This window comes from Lontra canadensis, unplaced genomic scaffold (assembly GCF_010015895.1).
Source record: "Lontra canadensis isolate GAN:19392208 unplaced genomic scaffold, GSC_riverotter_1.0 scaffold111, whole genome shotgun sequence".
In the NCBI taxonomy this organism is placed as follows: Eukaryota; Metazoa; Chordata; class Mammalia; order Carnivora; family Mustelidae; genus Lontra; species Lontra canadensis.
In genome coordinates, this window is record NW_022631105.1 from 5,294,219 (window position 1) to 5,309,091 (window position 14,873).

The window sequence follows — 14,873 nt, forward strand, 5'->3', positions numbered from 1 at the left end:
ATATATATATATATATTTTTCCCCCCAGGGGTACAGGTCTGTGAATCTCCACGTTTACAAACTTCACAGCACTCACCATAGCACATACCCTACCCAATGTCCATAACCCCCCCTCTCCCAACCCCCCTCTGCCCAGCAACCCTCAGTTTGTTTTGTGAGATTAAGAGTCACTTATGGTTTGTCTCCCTCCCAATCCCAACTTGTTTCATTTACTCTTCTCCTACCACATTAACCCCCCATGTTGCATCTCCTCTCCCTCATATCAGGGAGATCATATGATAGTTGTCTTTCTCCGATTGACTTATTTCGCTAAGCATGATACCCTCTAGTTCCATCCACGTCGTCGCAAATGGCAAGATTTCATTTCTTTTGATGGCTGCATAATATTCCATTGTATATATATACCACATCTTCTTTATCCATTCGTCTGTTGATGGACATCTAGGTTCTTTCCATAGTTTGGCTATTGTAGACATTGCTGCTATAAACATTCGGGTGCACGTGCCCCTTCGGATCACTACGTTTGTATCTTTAGGGTAAATACCCAGCAGTGCAATTGTTGGGTCGTAGGGTAGTTCTATTTTCAACATTTTGAGGAACCTCCATGCTGTTTTCCAGAGTGGTTGCACCAGCTTGCATTCCCACTAACAGTGTAGGAGGGTTCCCCTTTCTCCGCATCCTCGCCAGCATCTGTCATTTCCGGACTTGTTAATTTTAGCCATTCTGACTGGTGTGAGGTGGTATCTCATTGTGGTTTTGATTTGTATTTCCCTGATGCCGAGTGATATGGAGCACTTTTTCATGTGTCTGTTGGCCATCTGGATGTCTTCTTTGCAGAAATGTCTGTTCATGTCTTCTGCCCATTTCTTGATTGGATTATTTGTTCTTTCCACAAAGCTGTTTTTTAAGAAAAGTAACGAAAAGTTCTCAGCCTTCCTCTGACCCTGCCATAGAGGCCCGGAGTCCAGCCTGTCGATGGACACGTTCTGGAAGGCCTTCACGGAGCAGTTAACATGTAGGTTATTTACATTATTTGACAGCATAGAGAAAGATGGCAGCTTCCCAGCTCATTCTTTGAGCTAGCTGGATCCTGACATCCAAACTAGCTGATGGCACCCAAAGAGGAAAATAGGTGACGAGAATATGGGCAGAGCCCCCGCATACACAGCAGCAGGAGGAGCCCCAGGCTGCTCGGTGACCAAGCAGGGTGGTGTCCCGGAAATGCAAGAAGAGCACAGTTTACTAAGAAATCACCGAGGAATTAACAGCCGCTGGTTAAAGGAGAGGAGCGTCCAGTCATCTCAGTAGACACCAGAATAGCAGTTGACCAAGGTCAGCATATGTTCCTTTAACAAAATCCTTAATAAGCCAGAGGGAGAAGGAAACGTCTTGAAGTTGATGGAAACAGACTGGGCAGAAGCCTCCAGTAGCCGAGGTGGTTCCTGGCATTGTCCGCGTTCCGGGCGGCCCCACCCTGCGGGCCCTTCGGGTGCCCGGGGCTCGGTCCTCACCGTGGCTTCAGCTGAGCTCGTAGGTCTGTCCCGAGAACAAGGGAACGTCGGCTGGGGTGCACGTTTCAGTCGTGTGGCTCCCAGAATTCAGCATGAAACCGTTTTAAAAAGAACAGGAATCACATGTAATTTCAAGGTCACAGCTGTGGCTGTGGCATCCCTCAGGCATTCACTGCAGCCGGTTTTGATCTACTGGGGAGACGCTCTGCCTTCACCTACCCGCTTCTTTCCTACCGAGTCTTTACTGCCCTTTCTGGAAGAGCCCCCGCACTTCCCCCGCCAGCGGGGACTCACCATCCACACGCGTGAAACCAAATGCAAAAAGCATGGAAAGAAAAGATCTAATACACCTTATTTATTTTGCTTCCTCTTAAGAAAAACAAGATCCTAGTTCTTGGAAAAGACCAATTAGGGGGTAAACCTTATTACCTGTAAAATTACATTTAAGCATTGACTTTGTTAACATTTGTGTTTCTAAGCACTTTAGGAAAAACTACGAGAGTCTGGGCTTTCCCATATACTTTAAGTTCCACATTCCCCATTTTCACTTATTTCTTGCTCAACTATTTTAAATGGTTTTCTAAAAAAAAAAAAAAAACTACCATATGCGTATTTTATTTTATTTATTTTTTTAAGATTTTATTTATTTATTTGACAGAGAGAGATCACAATCAGAGAGGCAGGCAGAGAGAGAGGGGGAAGCAGGCTCCCTGCTGAGCAGAGAGCCCGACATGGGGCTCGATCCCAGGACTCTGGGATCATGACCTGAGCCGAAAGCAGAGGCTTTAACCCACTGAGCCACCCAGGCGCCCCCCCATTTGTGTATTTTAGTTTACTATTTAATTTACTATTAAACTTGTGTTTCAAAATGTAGAATGAAGAATAAAATACATTTTTTAAAAACAGTGATCATTTGGGTAATTATAGTGACATGTCTGTATATTAAGATAAAATTATGGGGATTGGAAATAAGGGGTTGGGGCTTTTGGTTTCAGGGGGGTTTTAAGTGAAGTTTGGGGTGATATGTGAATTTTGTTTTAAAATGCCTTCATTGGGGCCCCTGGGTGGCTCAGTCGGTTAAGTGTCTGGCTTTGAGTCAGGTTGTGATCTCCAGGTCCAGGAATTGAGCCCTGCGTCGGGCTCTCTGCTCTGCGGAGAGTCTGCTTCTCCCTCTCTTTCTGCCTCTCCCCCTGCTTGTGCTCTCTTTCTCTTTCTCTTAAATAAATAAATAAAAATCTTTTAAAAAAAATAATAAAATAATAAAATGCCTTCATCCTGGGCGCATGGGTGGCTCAGTCAACTAAGCATCCAACTCTTGGTTTTGGCTCAGGTCACAATCTTGGGGTCATGAGATCGAGCCCCAAGTCAGGCTCTGTGCTCAGCAGGGAGTCTGTTTAGGAGTCTCTCCCTCTCCATCTGCCCCTCCCACTTGTGCTCACTCATCTCTTTGAGACGTGGTTTGGATCTGTTGCTCTGATCACTGATGACTGTAAGAGCAGTGTTAAGTCTTGGTAAATGAAGGAGACGGGACGTGGCTTGGAGTCAGGTGTGTGTTGCAGCCGGGGCCAAGCAGAGCCTCTTCTGTGTGGTGGCTGGACAGTAGCTTGGAAAGCCGGCCCCCAAGGAGAGACCGCCAGTCCCTCTGAGGGTCACACACTTGCCTCGGTCCTTAAGCCCCCAGGCCTCGCAGCTCTGTTCATAGACTGGCTTCTGGGAAGAATGCCCATGGCTGATTGAGTTAGAACAGCACCACAATACGAGCAGTCACAGTCCCCTTCTCCTGTACGGGCTTAATTTACGTCCTCTGACTCGGATTCTGCCGAGAGGTTTGCTGGGACATGTGGCCCAGAGCAGGCAGAATGAACCCGGCTGCTGCGGGTGTGGTCACGTGCTTAGGGAATCTCAGGTCACTGGAACCAGCCCCTGCGCTTTTCTCTCCCATCCGCAAGGAGAGCCATCTGCGAGCCACTCCCAGCCAGCCTTCTAGCACCTTCCACCTGCCACCTCATCTTACCTTTTTTAGACTAATTATCGGTGGCAGTCTGTCTTCTTTGTTTCCTGTAGTTAAGGCAGAAATACCAAAGAATCACATCATCTTAGAATTCATTTTTTACAAATGCGTTCTAAGTTAAAAGTCTATGTGAACAGGTTTTATAAAAAGTAATTTAGGACTCTAGTGATTATCTCTGAAATATGAACTCATCAAGTGGTATTGCTGTATTTTCAGGTTTTTAAAATATATTCTACAACCATGTGCACATTTTAATGCCTCTGCAGTTGTATTCAATTCAGTTACATTTTTTTGTCCCAGAGAATTAGAAAATAGCCTCAATATAAAATATGTTTACAAACACTTTTAAAGCTTTAAATTAATGCTGTTCCGCTTTAAAAAGAAAATTGCTTGGGATACGATCATAGATGCATTATTTCTATGACAGAAAACATCCCTTTTCAATCCTTTAGTCTTACAAAGGTATTAAAGTTTCTTTACTGATCGTTAAATCTAGATTCACCAGTATTCTTTTAAACTGGGGTCCTCTGTTAGGATTTCTCTCTCGAAGGATAGACGTGCTGTACAGAAGCTTGGACTCATACTCCGTCCTCTGCACTTGACCCACAAGCAGGCATGACTTGTCCTGGCACCTGCTGGGAACTGGCTGGGCCGGGTGCCTTTCCGGCGCCTCGGGAAGCCGCAGGGTAAGAGGAAGGCAGCCCCGTAACTTCAGTACAAGGCACACGACACTCAGAAGTGAATTACTTGCAAAGCACTAAGAGGTTGTCAGAACAAGCCATTACTTCTCACTTGAGGTCCTCCGAGGAAGGTGTTCCGGGCCCTTGAACTCCACTGGGAAGCTGCATCAGTTTCCCGAGCCGCTGCAGACCGCCACAGATGACAACTTCGGATGGGAGAGCTTTATTCAGAGGATGGCAGCGTGGGTCCCCGCTGGCGGCCCTGCAAGGGAGTCCACTCCCAGCCTCTCTCTCGGCTTCCGGGAGTTGCCTGCGGCCCTCGGCGTCCCCGGCCCAGGGCCTCTCTTCTTTCTGTGTCTCGGCGTCTCTGTTTGATGAGATCCGTGGTCTCTGGATTTAGGGCCCAGCCTAATCCAGGCGATCTCATCTCAGGGTCCTTCCTGTCGTTACATCTGCAAAGACCTTTGTTCCAAATAAAGTCTTGTCTAATGTCCCAGCTGGGCTTCAGGGGAGCCACTGGGCAGCGAACAGAAGGCCGGCAGGATGTCGGGAGGCCGTCATGCGGGGGTGAGGCGTTCTCAGGAGAGAGATCAGCGTGAGCGGAGCCGAGGCAGAAACCCAGCGAGCACATTCCCCAAGTTGAACTTCCCAGACTTCAAAAAAGCCTTTGAAAAGGACGGATCAATGGGGTCTGAGAGTGGATGACGAATCCTGGGGGGGTGGGTGGCAGGAGAGGAGGCCGGGAGGGTGGGTGGGGTGAGGTGGCTGGAAAGTTCGATTGATGGATGTGCGGTGCCTGGTGCCCTAGTGAGGGCTGGGGGCGGAGAGGGGGCGCCGTCAGGTCTGCTCCGAGGGGATGCCTGCTTCCACGCCGTTCTGCCCGGCCCGCACGACTGTCGCACTTACACTGCGATGCTCCATTCTCAGACCGTTCGTCAACCTTCAGAAACTCAACACCCTGACACATACTCTGCTTCCCAGTAGCGCTCGGTAGCGGCCGCCTCGCCCGCAGTGGGGTAGCGTGCAGCTGGAGGGCCGGTGGGTTTTCACATCACCCCCAGCGGGTCCCTCTCCTACCCAGGGACACCATTGCCCACGTAATGCCCCGTGATCCTGCTTCTGGCCGGTGACACAGAACAGGAGCAAGAACACAACCCCAGTAATAGATTAACCCCAGTTACCCTTGAAGAAGGGGGGTGGAACTTCTTGCGTTCTCAGGAATCTTAATGATGCATCCCAAACAACCCGGTAGTGTTGAATGGTTGGGGTTTTTTGTGGTTTTTTTTTCGTTTTTTTCTTTTTAGTTTAACTCCTCCTTTCCATTTCATCGCATTTCTTTCTTCAGTTGTAATTTGAGACTTGATCGTGGTGAAAATAAGACAGATGGTGCCACGTATAATCAGAAAGTTTATACTCAATGTAGGGAAGCCGTGACATTTTATAATAGCTCATCTTATTTCCCTAAGTTAAAATACTAATACCTTTGTTCTCAATATGGTTTTGTTACGACAGTGATAACCTCTATCCTTATTCCAGACCAAAGTAAATTTGATATGATTTGTTTTACGTATTTAACATCTTGCTTTCTTTGGTTGGGCTTTGTACATTTTTTTTAAATGTTGTAGGTCCTCCTCCAAACCCATACTAACTGTGAGGAGCAGGTCAGACTTCCAGCCTGGGGGCTCCCTGCCCAGCGCCTCCCGGGATTCCTCAAGACCATCAGAATGAGGAAGGTTCTGGAAACTCAGCCAACAGCAGCCTAAGGAGCCATGGCTGAATGTCACATGCTATCCTGGAGGGATCAGAACTGAGGAATTCTGAGTAACGCATGGGCTTCTGTTAACAGTTTGTTTGTCACTATTTTTCTGGTTTGGGAACTGTAACAAGCACCATGCTGATAACGTCAGACACTGGTGACGGACGAAGCACGTGTCCCCCCATTTATCAGACCCAGCCCAGGGGCCGTGGAGGTGGGGAGAAGTGGACGGATTCAAGAGAGACTTGCGGTCAACTCTGCGGGCCTCACGGGAAACCGGGGAGGGTGGGGGATGCGGCATGATGAAGAGGAAACCCAGGTTTCTGCAGGACGGGGGCGGCACGCCATTCGCTCGTGACGATGCCGGACCCCCACGAGTCCTCGCCATCCTGTTGCTGACTGTCCGCTACTGTTACAGAGATTTAAAGAATCTGTGCATTTGTCCACAGACTTACCGTTTTTGGTGCTTTGTCTCCTTGAGTAGATCCATATTTTCATTTAGCATTCGGGTAAATTAAGTGTTTCTTTGTAAATTATGTGTTTCTTTGTTTTTAGTAATGCTGCATTCTGTGACCTTGCTCAACTCAATTCTTTCACGTCTGGGAGCTTTTTCTCGATTCTTTGGTATCTTCTATGTAAAAAATCATCTATGTCTACCAATAAAAAAAGTTTTGCTTTCTTTTCAGTCTGCTTTGAGAGAATCTTTGTTCCTCTCCTTGCTGTGCCGTTGGGGCGAGGATCTCCGGGACGGTGGTGGATGGGGTCCGCACGCATGAACACGGTGCCTTCTCGCTCTTACGGGGAAAGCCTGTCACTGTGTCCATAAGGCTGTCGGCCGTGGGTTTTCCTGCACGCTCACCAGCTGATAGCAGGCCCTTCGCTGTTGCTGATATATGCCTTTTTCCTTTCCTTTTAGCAGAAGACTCAGAAAGTGGTGTCTACACGCGCTTCATGAGGTCACACAAGTGTTACGACATCGTTCCCACCAGTTCAAAGCTTGTGGTCTTTGATACTACGTTACAAGTAAGTGTGCAGTTTTCACAAACTGCCGTCACGCTGTCCACGTGACTCGCTGTCCACCTGACTCTTCTTAGGGGAATTTACGTCCCAGGATACCAGCGGACGCGCCAGGTGTCGCTCTGAGCTTTTGTCTGCGTTCTCCATTCCCGTGGTAGCCGTGGAGGGAACGTCTGTCACCGTCCTCTTTCTCCAGATAAGGAAACTGGTTCTAGAGTCAGGGAGCTTAAGTCACAAAGTTTAGTCCACAGATTCGAGGATTTAGTAACTTAATCCACAGAGGGTCTGTCCTATGTGTCAGAGCCTGAGTCATTAACTGTGAACCTATACCACCTCCCCCAGGGTATCCTGATATTTTTCTCTTAGTTATGTAGTAGAATATATAATAAATTAATTTGAAATAGTACTGGTTAAAAAGAAAAAAAAAATTACTGAGATAGATGAGCTCTTGAGAAGGAACTTTATTGATCTCTTTTAGCGGAAGAAATTGAACCTTATCGTTTTGGTAGGAAAAATGTGCTTATTGCAGCTAATTTTATGCCTCTATGATGTACAGTCCTATATGGAAAGTCCTAAACGATGCATTCACTGCAAAGACCAGGTTCCGCCAGCATAGTGAGTAGACACACACGCGCAGGTGTCTAGTGTCCGTAGCTGTGTGTGAGTCGTCATGAAGCAGGAGCCTCGGTTGTGCTCCCAGAGCAGTCGCTGAGCCAGAAGCTCATGGGCTGTTGGTGCTTTTTTAAGGTGTGCTCCCAAGGGACCCCCTGCAGGACTGGAGGGGCACCCAGAGAGGCCGGAGCCCTGCCAGCCTCAGCTGGCCCCTCAGAAGAGCGTGGCAGGCGGGGTACCTTTGTGAGTTCACCCCAGCCTCTCCCTTCGTCCAGGCCTGTCCTGGGAGAGAGGTGCCAACACTCGGCCAGCTCTGCCCCTCACTCTGGGGCCTGTCCCTGTCCCCGCCCCAGCCTGGTCTGTGGTCCCCCCAGCAGCTTGTCCCTGGGGCTCTGCACAGGACACCTGGGCTCTCAGGGCCACATTTCCTGTATCTCGTGCAGGCCACACGGGACGCTCAGGATGGGAAAACGGCTTTGTTCTGGTTTCATTTCATTGGCCAACATTTTTTGGTCATCATACAGAAATACGACTGATTTTTGTAAATTGACCTCATATCCTGTGACTTAGCTAAACTCACATCAGGCCAGGTAAGCTTCCAGGTTTCTTCTAAACCCCTAAGAGTCTGATTCTTTGACACCACGAGGACAGGAAAGCATCCGATAGACTGCTCTGTGGGGAAGGTGACCGACAGTAACTTCGGGAAAGCCAGTCTTTATAACCATAACCCTAGATTTCAATAGTAAAAGAGCTAGAAGATCTCAGTTCCCAAAGTATAGAAGTACCTGATCAGCCCATCGCACCTTCGCTACCCTTCCCCAAAGGGCTTATTACTTGTTCTCCTGATCCCAGGTTTCCCACCAACAGAAAAGTCAGAGAAGGCTAGTAAGACCTGTGTCTGCTTTTACTCCTACTCAGCTTTTCTTTTGCCCTGGAATTGACTTTCTTCCGAATTTAAAGTTTAGCTGAAGTGGGTGATACATGAGAAATGTGCTATTTTTGTGGGTGGTCAGAGGTCCCCCATCCAGTAATGTCACTTCCCGAGTCAGTAAGCTGTGTGCGCCTCACCGCCTGGTCACGGGTCCTGGGAGGCTCTCGGCATCAAAGGAGCCAAACCTTGTCACCAGGGAAATAGGGGGCGGGGGCGTGTCATGGGTAGAGCAGAGTTAAACATGTGTTCGAAAGGTGTGAGTATTTTCTAGACACAGGCTTTGGCAGTAGCCGTTGCTACATCTCGAGGGCAGAGAAAGTGTAGAGAGCACCACAAGGGGACGGCAGGCGACCGGAAGCAGCCCACGTGCCCTGAGAGACCGGTTCAGTAAATCCTGGTGTAGCATCTCTTGGAATAATACCTCGTCGCCATGAAGAGGAACGGAAGAAGTGTTTGTCAAGAATAGGTTTTGAGTAAAAAAGCAAGCCGCAGAAGAAGACAAGTATATGAGTGCGTTATTGTGAGGGTACAGAGCATCAGAGCCCTACGTCCTAGATGCACCCAGACCTGGGAGACGAGCACAGACGCGAGAAGAGTGGGGTGAGCGGCTCCCCCAGATGAGGGAAAAGAAGAGTCTCAGACATGTTCAGCCTCCAGCTTCTGGCTCCGAGAGGCCAGCTCGACGCTCCGTGGTCGGGTTCGGCAAAATGCCCGTTTCATACTGGAATTCACTGAGGACCAGCATCCGTCTCCATCCCGACAGCGTGGAAGCCAGACGCACAGCCTGCGGTCCTCCCCACGGGCAGTGCTGCCCTCATGGGGTCCTGGGGCCGCTCCACGTGGAGCAGGAGGGGCGCAGCTGTGCCCCCACCTGGGGCCGGCCGGTCTGTAAAGCCAGCCAGGTTTTCCCTCGACGGCAGCCGTCCATGGGGAGCACCCGCGGCCCGTGGTCGCGGAATGAGCAAGAGGAGGCAGCTGCGTCCCTGACACGCCGCCGCCACTTGCCGACCACCGGCCGTGCTGCTCGACGGTCAGAGGAGCCCGTTCTCCACGGGAGCGCAGGCCGCACGGCTGCTCGGCAGCTCATGGTCCGTCGTTCCGTCTGTCGCAGGCCCGGGAGCAAGCCGGGATTTGCTTCTCAGAGGGACGGGAACTGTCCACAGAAGAAGGCGTGGTTTCCTGCTGCTCTTCTCAGCCTCTTCTCAGACCCTCGGGGTCTCCTGCTGGGGTCTGATGGGGCTTTGGACAGGATCCCTCGTGTGGACGCTGCAGGTGACAGGCCCGTGTGGATGAGGAGCCTGGACTTGTTGCCAGGCCTTCCCTTGCTCTGGTCACCCTGAGAACAGCATTTCTGGGCCACTCAGTGAATGTGTCAGCATAGCCGCTTCTTGGTGCCTGTTGCTTCCAGAAGACCTCCCCCTGCGATGTGTGTCTGGCGGGTGTGGCAACAACCTGAACTTCCCTTGCAGGGGCTGCAAGTGCCCCAGCGTCCCCTCACCCTGGGAACTCACCCTCTGGTTTCCTTACGGCCCATGGAAGCATCGTCTGGAGTGTTGCTTCTTCTTGCCTGTTGGCCCACTCAGCATGGTGTCCTCGGCGCAGTGGACCCGGGTGGCACACAGACGCCGAAAGGATGCACGTCCCTGCAGATGCTTGAAGGCAGAGGGCCGGCGGGCAGCGTAGCCTCCAGGCACGTGGGGGGTCCATGCCGGGTCCAAGCAGACTGCTGCTGGCGGTCCTCCTGGGATGCTGTGCGAGAAAGTATGCGTCTGGGCAGCCGTGGCGGGTCCCCCAGGATGCCACGTCAGGAAGAATCACCACAGTTAGTCACCACGCGATCTAGTTGACAGTAATTCACGGCTGGTCCAGAGACAGTCGCAGGCCAGACGTTTCCGGTCTGGAGCCGAGAGACAACAGCATCTTACATGGCCCAGGAGAGAAGGGGGACGTGTCCCAGCCCTTCCAGAGAAGCCTGGTCACTCAGATAAAGATAGGATTTGGTGCTCTCAGATTCTACATGGTGACACCTCAGGAGTGATGAGAGGCTCAGAAATAAATAAAACTTCCCAAGATTGAGGTGCAGAGGGGAGCATTAAGAATTCCCTCACAACGGCAATATGACTTTTTAGCAGTACTCTGCCAGCAGTAACTATTTCTAATAGAATGTTTATTCTAGAGTAGCTTTAGATTTATAGAAAAGCTGTGAAGTGTGTCTGGACTTCCCAGGCACCCCAGGCCCCGGTTCCCCCATTCCTGCCATCTCCCATCAGGGTGGCAAACACTTGTCACAGTTCACAAACCAGTACTGATTCATGATTGTCCCCTAAAGCCCAAGTTCATTCAGATTTACTGTTTACCTGATGTCATTTTCCTGTCCGAGGATCCCACCTAGGCTCTCCCGTGACATCGGGTCACCGCGTCTCCTTGGGCTCCTCTGGGCCGTGGCAGTGTTTCGGAGTTCCCTTGCTCCTGTGGCCTTACCGGCTCTAGGGAGCACTGGGCAGGTGTTCTGCAGGAGACCCTGCTGTTGGGATTTACCTGCTGTTTTTCTCACCCTCGACTGGGATTCTGGGTTTTAGAAGGGAGGCCACAGAGATGAGGTGCCCTTTCATCCTGTCCCACAAAGGGTGCATACACTTAGCAAGTCTCAGCTCTGTGGACTGTAACACGGGTCACCTCGTGGCCGCAGTCGTCTTCAGGTTTCTCCACGTCTGTGCCGTCGTCCTCGAAGTCACTGGGCACAGCACGTGACGTGTGCGGGGCTGCGGCCGGCCTGAGAGCACGCTCGCTCCGGGGGTTGGGTGGGTCGCCTCTGCAGGGACGCCGTCCCTTCCCTCCCACTATGTATTCATTCGTGTCAGCACAGACATGTGAACACGCGTGTGCTCTTCCGTTATGACCTGTCGCTACTGTATTTTGTTGCTCAGCTATTTCAGTCAGTGTAACTATTAATAAAATGTGAGAGCAAATGGAGGGGAAATGGGCAGGCAGCCGAGTAAGTGGCTGTGTGCTAAGCCCAAGTTCTTAGAAGACTCAGAAAATGAGAGCACAGCATTGAAGCAAGCTGGGGGTGGGGGGCATGAGCGGGGGGAGTGGGGCGCCCAGGGTGGGCGTAAGTGGGGACTCGAATTGAGGCCCACAAGTGGAGAGGGTGCAGGGCTTGCTTATTTTAAAAGCAAGGGGGGCGGTGTGCCTGGGTGGCTCCGTGGGTTAAGTGACCGACCTTTGATTTCCATTCTGGTCGTGAGATCGAGCCCTGCGTCGGGCTCTGCGCATTTAGCCTGCTAAGATTCTCTCTGTCCCTTCCCTGGGCCCCTCCCCCCACCCCCAGAAAAATAAGTAAAAATAAATAAAAGCAAGAAGGAATGAGAGGGATCCATGCTGCAGGTGCAAAGAAAGAAAAAAAACTCCTCAACTTTTTTTGTACTTCTTCCCTATCAAGGAAAATGGTGGAAGTGGAAGTGGAGAAAGTATCGTAGATGGTGATTAGAGGAAACCAGAGCCTGAGATGGGTGTAGAGATGCTGGGAGGGTGCCACTGAACGGGTTTGCTTTCTGACCCAGATGAGTCGCATTCCAGTGTAATAAAGGGACTTAGAAAGCAGATTGCCAAGCTGCTGGTGATATCACGGGAATTGTGAAAAGCGTTCTGGGCCCCAGGCTAGAGATGAAAGAAAACAGATTCAAAAAAGAAAAAAAAAGAAATCCTGTGGGTGTGGAATGTGGTGCCCGTCCCAGGTAAGATGTGTGAATGAATGATTAGTGAAAGTCAAAGAAGTCATCATCTCTGGGAACCTACCATGAATTGACCAAAAAAGTCACAGAAGTCGAGCCTGATTTCCCTTCTGGATAGTTCCACAGCTGAGGTAAAACAGGACAGGCATGTCTCGGTTTCAGCTAGACAGCTGATGGAGCTGGCGCAGGAGTGCGGGCTGTCCACACTATGAGCAAGTTCATGGCTCGGTCTGGGCCTCAGAAGGACGTTGATGACATCTCAGCCCAGAGCACCGTGTCCACTGCGTCCTTTTAAAATCCACTTAAGTCACCTGTGACTCCGGCCACCTCTCAAGTCACACGGGTACCATGGGGTGGCACCTCAGCCCAGGCCCGCCAGCATACCCCCAGTCTCCTTAACCAGTGGGGGACAGACACCAGGGGAGAGATGCCTCCACCTTGTACCCTCAGAGTGGACAGTCCCCAGAAGATGCCAGCAAGACTGAGTCAGTCTGCCCGTGTTTGTGGCCATGTCAGCCGCCCATCAGCACACGGGCTCATCCGCTAGCCCGTTTCACGCCGGGTCCTGCACACCTACTCCTCCGGTCACGTTCCCAGTAAAGGACGTGCAGGCCAGGCTCTGCCTGCTGGGGAACCCAAGCTAAGAAACAGGATTCTTGTACACTCGGCTCATCAGTATCTAGGACGGTGACTTCAGTAGTACTGACTTTGATGGCATCATCTACTTCACAGAGGACTTGAAACCGGAGATAGCCAAGAATAAAATACAGAAAGATTCCTTAACAAGCTAACCTGTTTTGGGGACCCGTGAGTAAGTAGATGGTCTGCAGAATGAGGGACATGATAGCATATGAGTGTCCCAGAAAAGAACAAAACTGGGGGCCGAGCACTGTGCGAAGAGCGGGGGGATGAAGACGCCGTGGCCCTGCCCTCCGCAAGCCTGCGCTAACTGGGGCACACTGGGGACCCGCGTGTGGGTTTTCAAAGAAGGAGATAGGAACAGTTTTACGCATCAAGCGGTATGAAAAGCTTACAGTCGAACACAGCAGTGTCTGTCCCTGTTGTCACACCCTTGTCATGCTGCCCAGAAACAGCCAGTTCAGCGATGCAGTCTAGACCGGACGGCCACATCACATCGCTTCCCTGACTTGAGGCGTGCCGGGCCGGGTGGATGGGGGGTCCTGCCCCTTGTGTGGCCTCCTCCCTGCCCTCATCTTCCCAGCGTAACCAGGTCTCGAGGGGCGGTGAATTCCTTCCTGGCGAGATGTCATCATTTGGACTGTGTCAGTTTTATTCACTCCCCCGAGCCCAGTGGAAACTAATTACGCTCCCGTTTCCTTCTTTGTACCCTTCAGCGTTATTCCTGACTTCAGAACTCTCCTCTTCTTATTTTGACCATCTACACCTTTCCATACCTTCTGACTTCTTGATGGAATTTTCTGTGTGGTCAGACCTGTCGGTCATGTCTTCAGCTCCCCGTGGAGCCACTCCCTCTGGGTCCTTGGTCTTCCTGCTCTGGCTGTCACAACCCCATCCTGCTCACCCCTGTCTCCCGAGGCCGGGAATACCTCCTCCTCCTCCTCCATTGCAACACCTGACTTTTGAACACATGCTTGTTGCTTTTTTGGTCTCTTCCCTTTTGCAGGGTGGAGCACATTCTTCCGTAGCTACTGTCTTAGCCCACTTGGGCTGCCGTCACACAGCAGCACAGCCCGGGGGCTCCAGCAGCAGGGCCCGACTGCTCGCAGCTGGGGAGGCTGTAAGTCCACGACGGAGATGGTGGTCAGTAAGTTCCCCAGGAGGGCTCCCTTCCTGCTGGCAGACTGCTGCCTTCTCCCCATCCTCACAGGGCAGAGCTCTGCCACTAAGCCCATCGTGGGGTCCCCACCTGCGTGACCTCATCTAAACTCACCTCCGAAAGGCCCTATCTCCTGATACTGTCAGTACTGGGAGTGAGGGCGCCCACATACAAATGCTGCGGGGTCACACTCAACCCCAGCGCTTCCCATGGACAGATGCACGGAGGTCATCATGTGAAATATTAAGTATTTGTATCTTTCAGACTCACCGTATGGACTGCTGGTATAGCATTCCATAATGAAAATCATCTTTATTTAGAAATTTGAAAGCGTCCTTCCACTGCTTTTGGATGCAAGTATTAAAGAGAAATGGGTTGTGTCATTTTATATGAGTTTTCGCCTCAAAGTGTTGGGATTTTCCCTTTCTCTCTGGTACTCCAGAATTCCAGACTAATGGGCCTCCTTGTGGTGTGTTCCTTGTGCCGGGCCCACGGTGCGCCATTGGAACCTGGCGTGCGTGTCTTCGGTAATTTTCTTCCTACCGTTTTTTTTTTTCTGAGACTTCGGTTTGCAGGTCTTGGGCTCCCTGAAGTCATCCTTTAGTATTCCTGCCCTGCCTCTTTCTCTCTCTGCCTTGGATTCTACCCCTGGGAAGTTTTGATTCCAGTTCCCTCCGGGGAAGATGTGCCCACGATGGGAGCGCCTGCAGCTTTGCGCTCCAGGTCTCCTCACGCGGCTGAGTCTAGGCTGCCTATTGGGACCGAAGGGCGGGCAGCAGGGAACGCATGGATGGGGGGCGGTTCTTGCCCAGTATCACTGGTC

At 51.1% G+C, this 14,873-nt stretch overlaps 1 protein-coding gene across 8 annotated transcripts in view; it reads left to right on the forward strand.

Moving 5' to 3' along the window:
- The window catches only part of PRKAG2 (protein kinase AMP-activated non-catalytic subunit gamma 2), a 244,449-nt gene that overhangs the window by 199,856 nt on the left and 29,720 nt on the right, over positions 1-14,873 (forward strand). For 5 of the 8 annotated variants that reach the window (XM_032840244.1, XM_032840246.1, XM_032840247.1 and 2 more), the window contains one exon: positions 6,875-6,981. In XM_032840244.1, coding sequence (XP_032696135.1) covers positions 6,875-6,981 — 107 coding nt within the window. The remainder of the gene's footprint in view (positions 1-6,874; positions 6,982-14,873) is intronic. The other 3 variants (XM_032840245.1, XM_032840252.1, XM_032840251.1) reach the window with 1 other exon arrangement.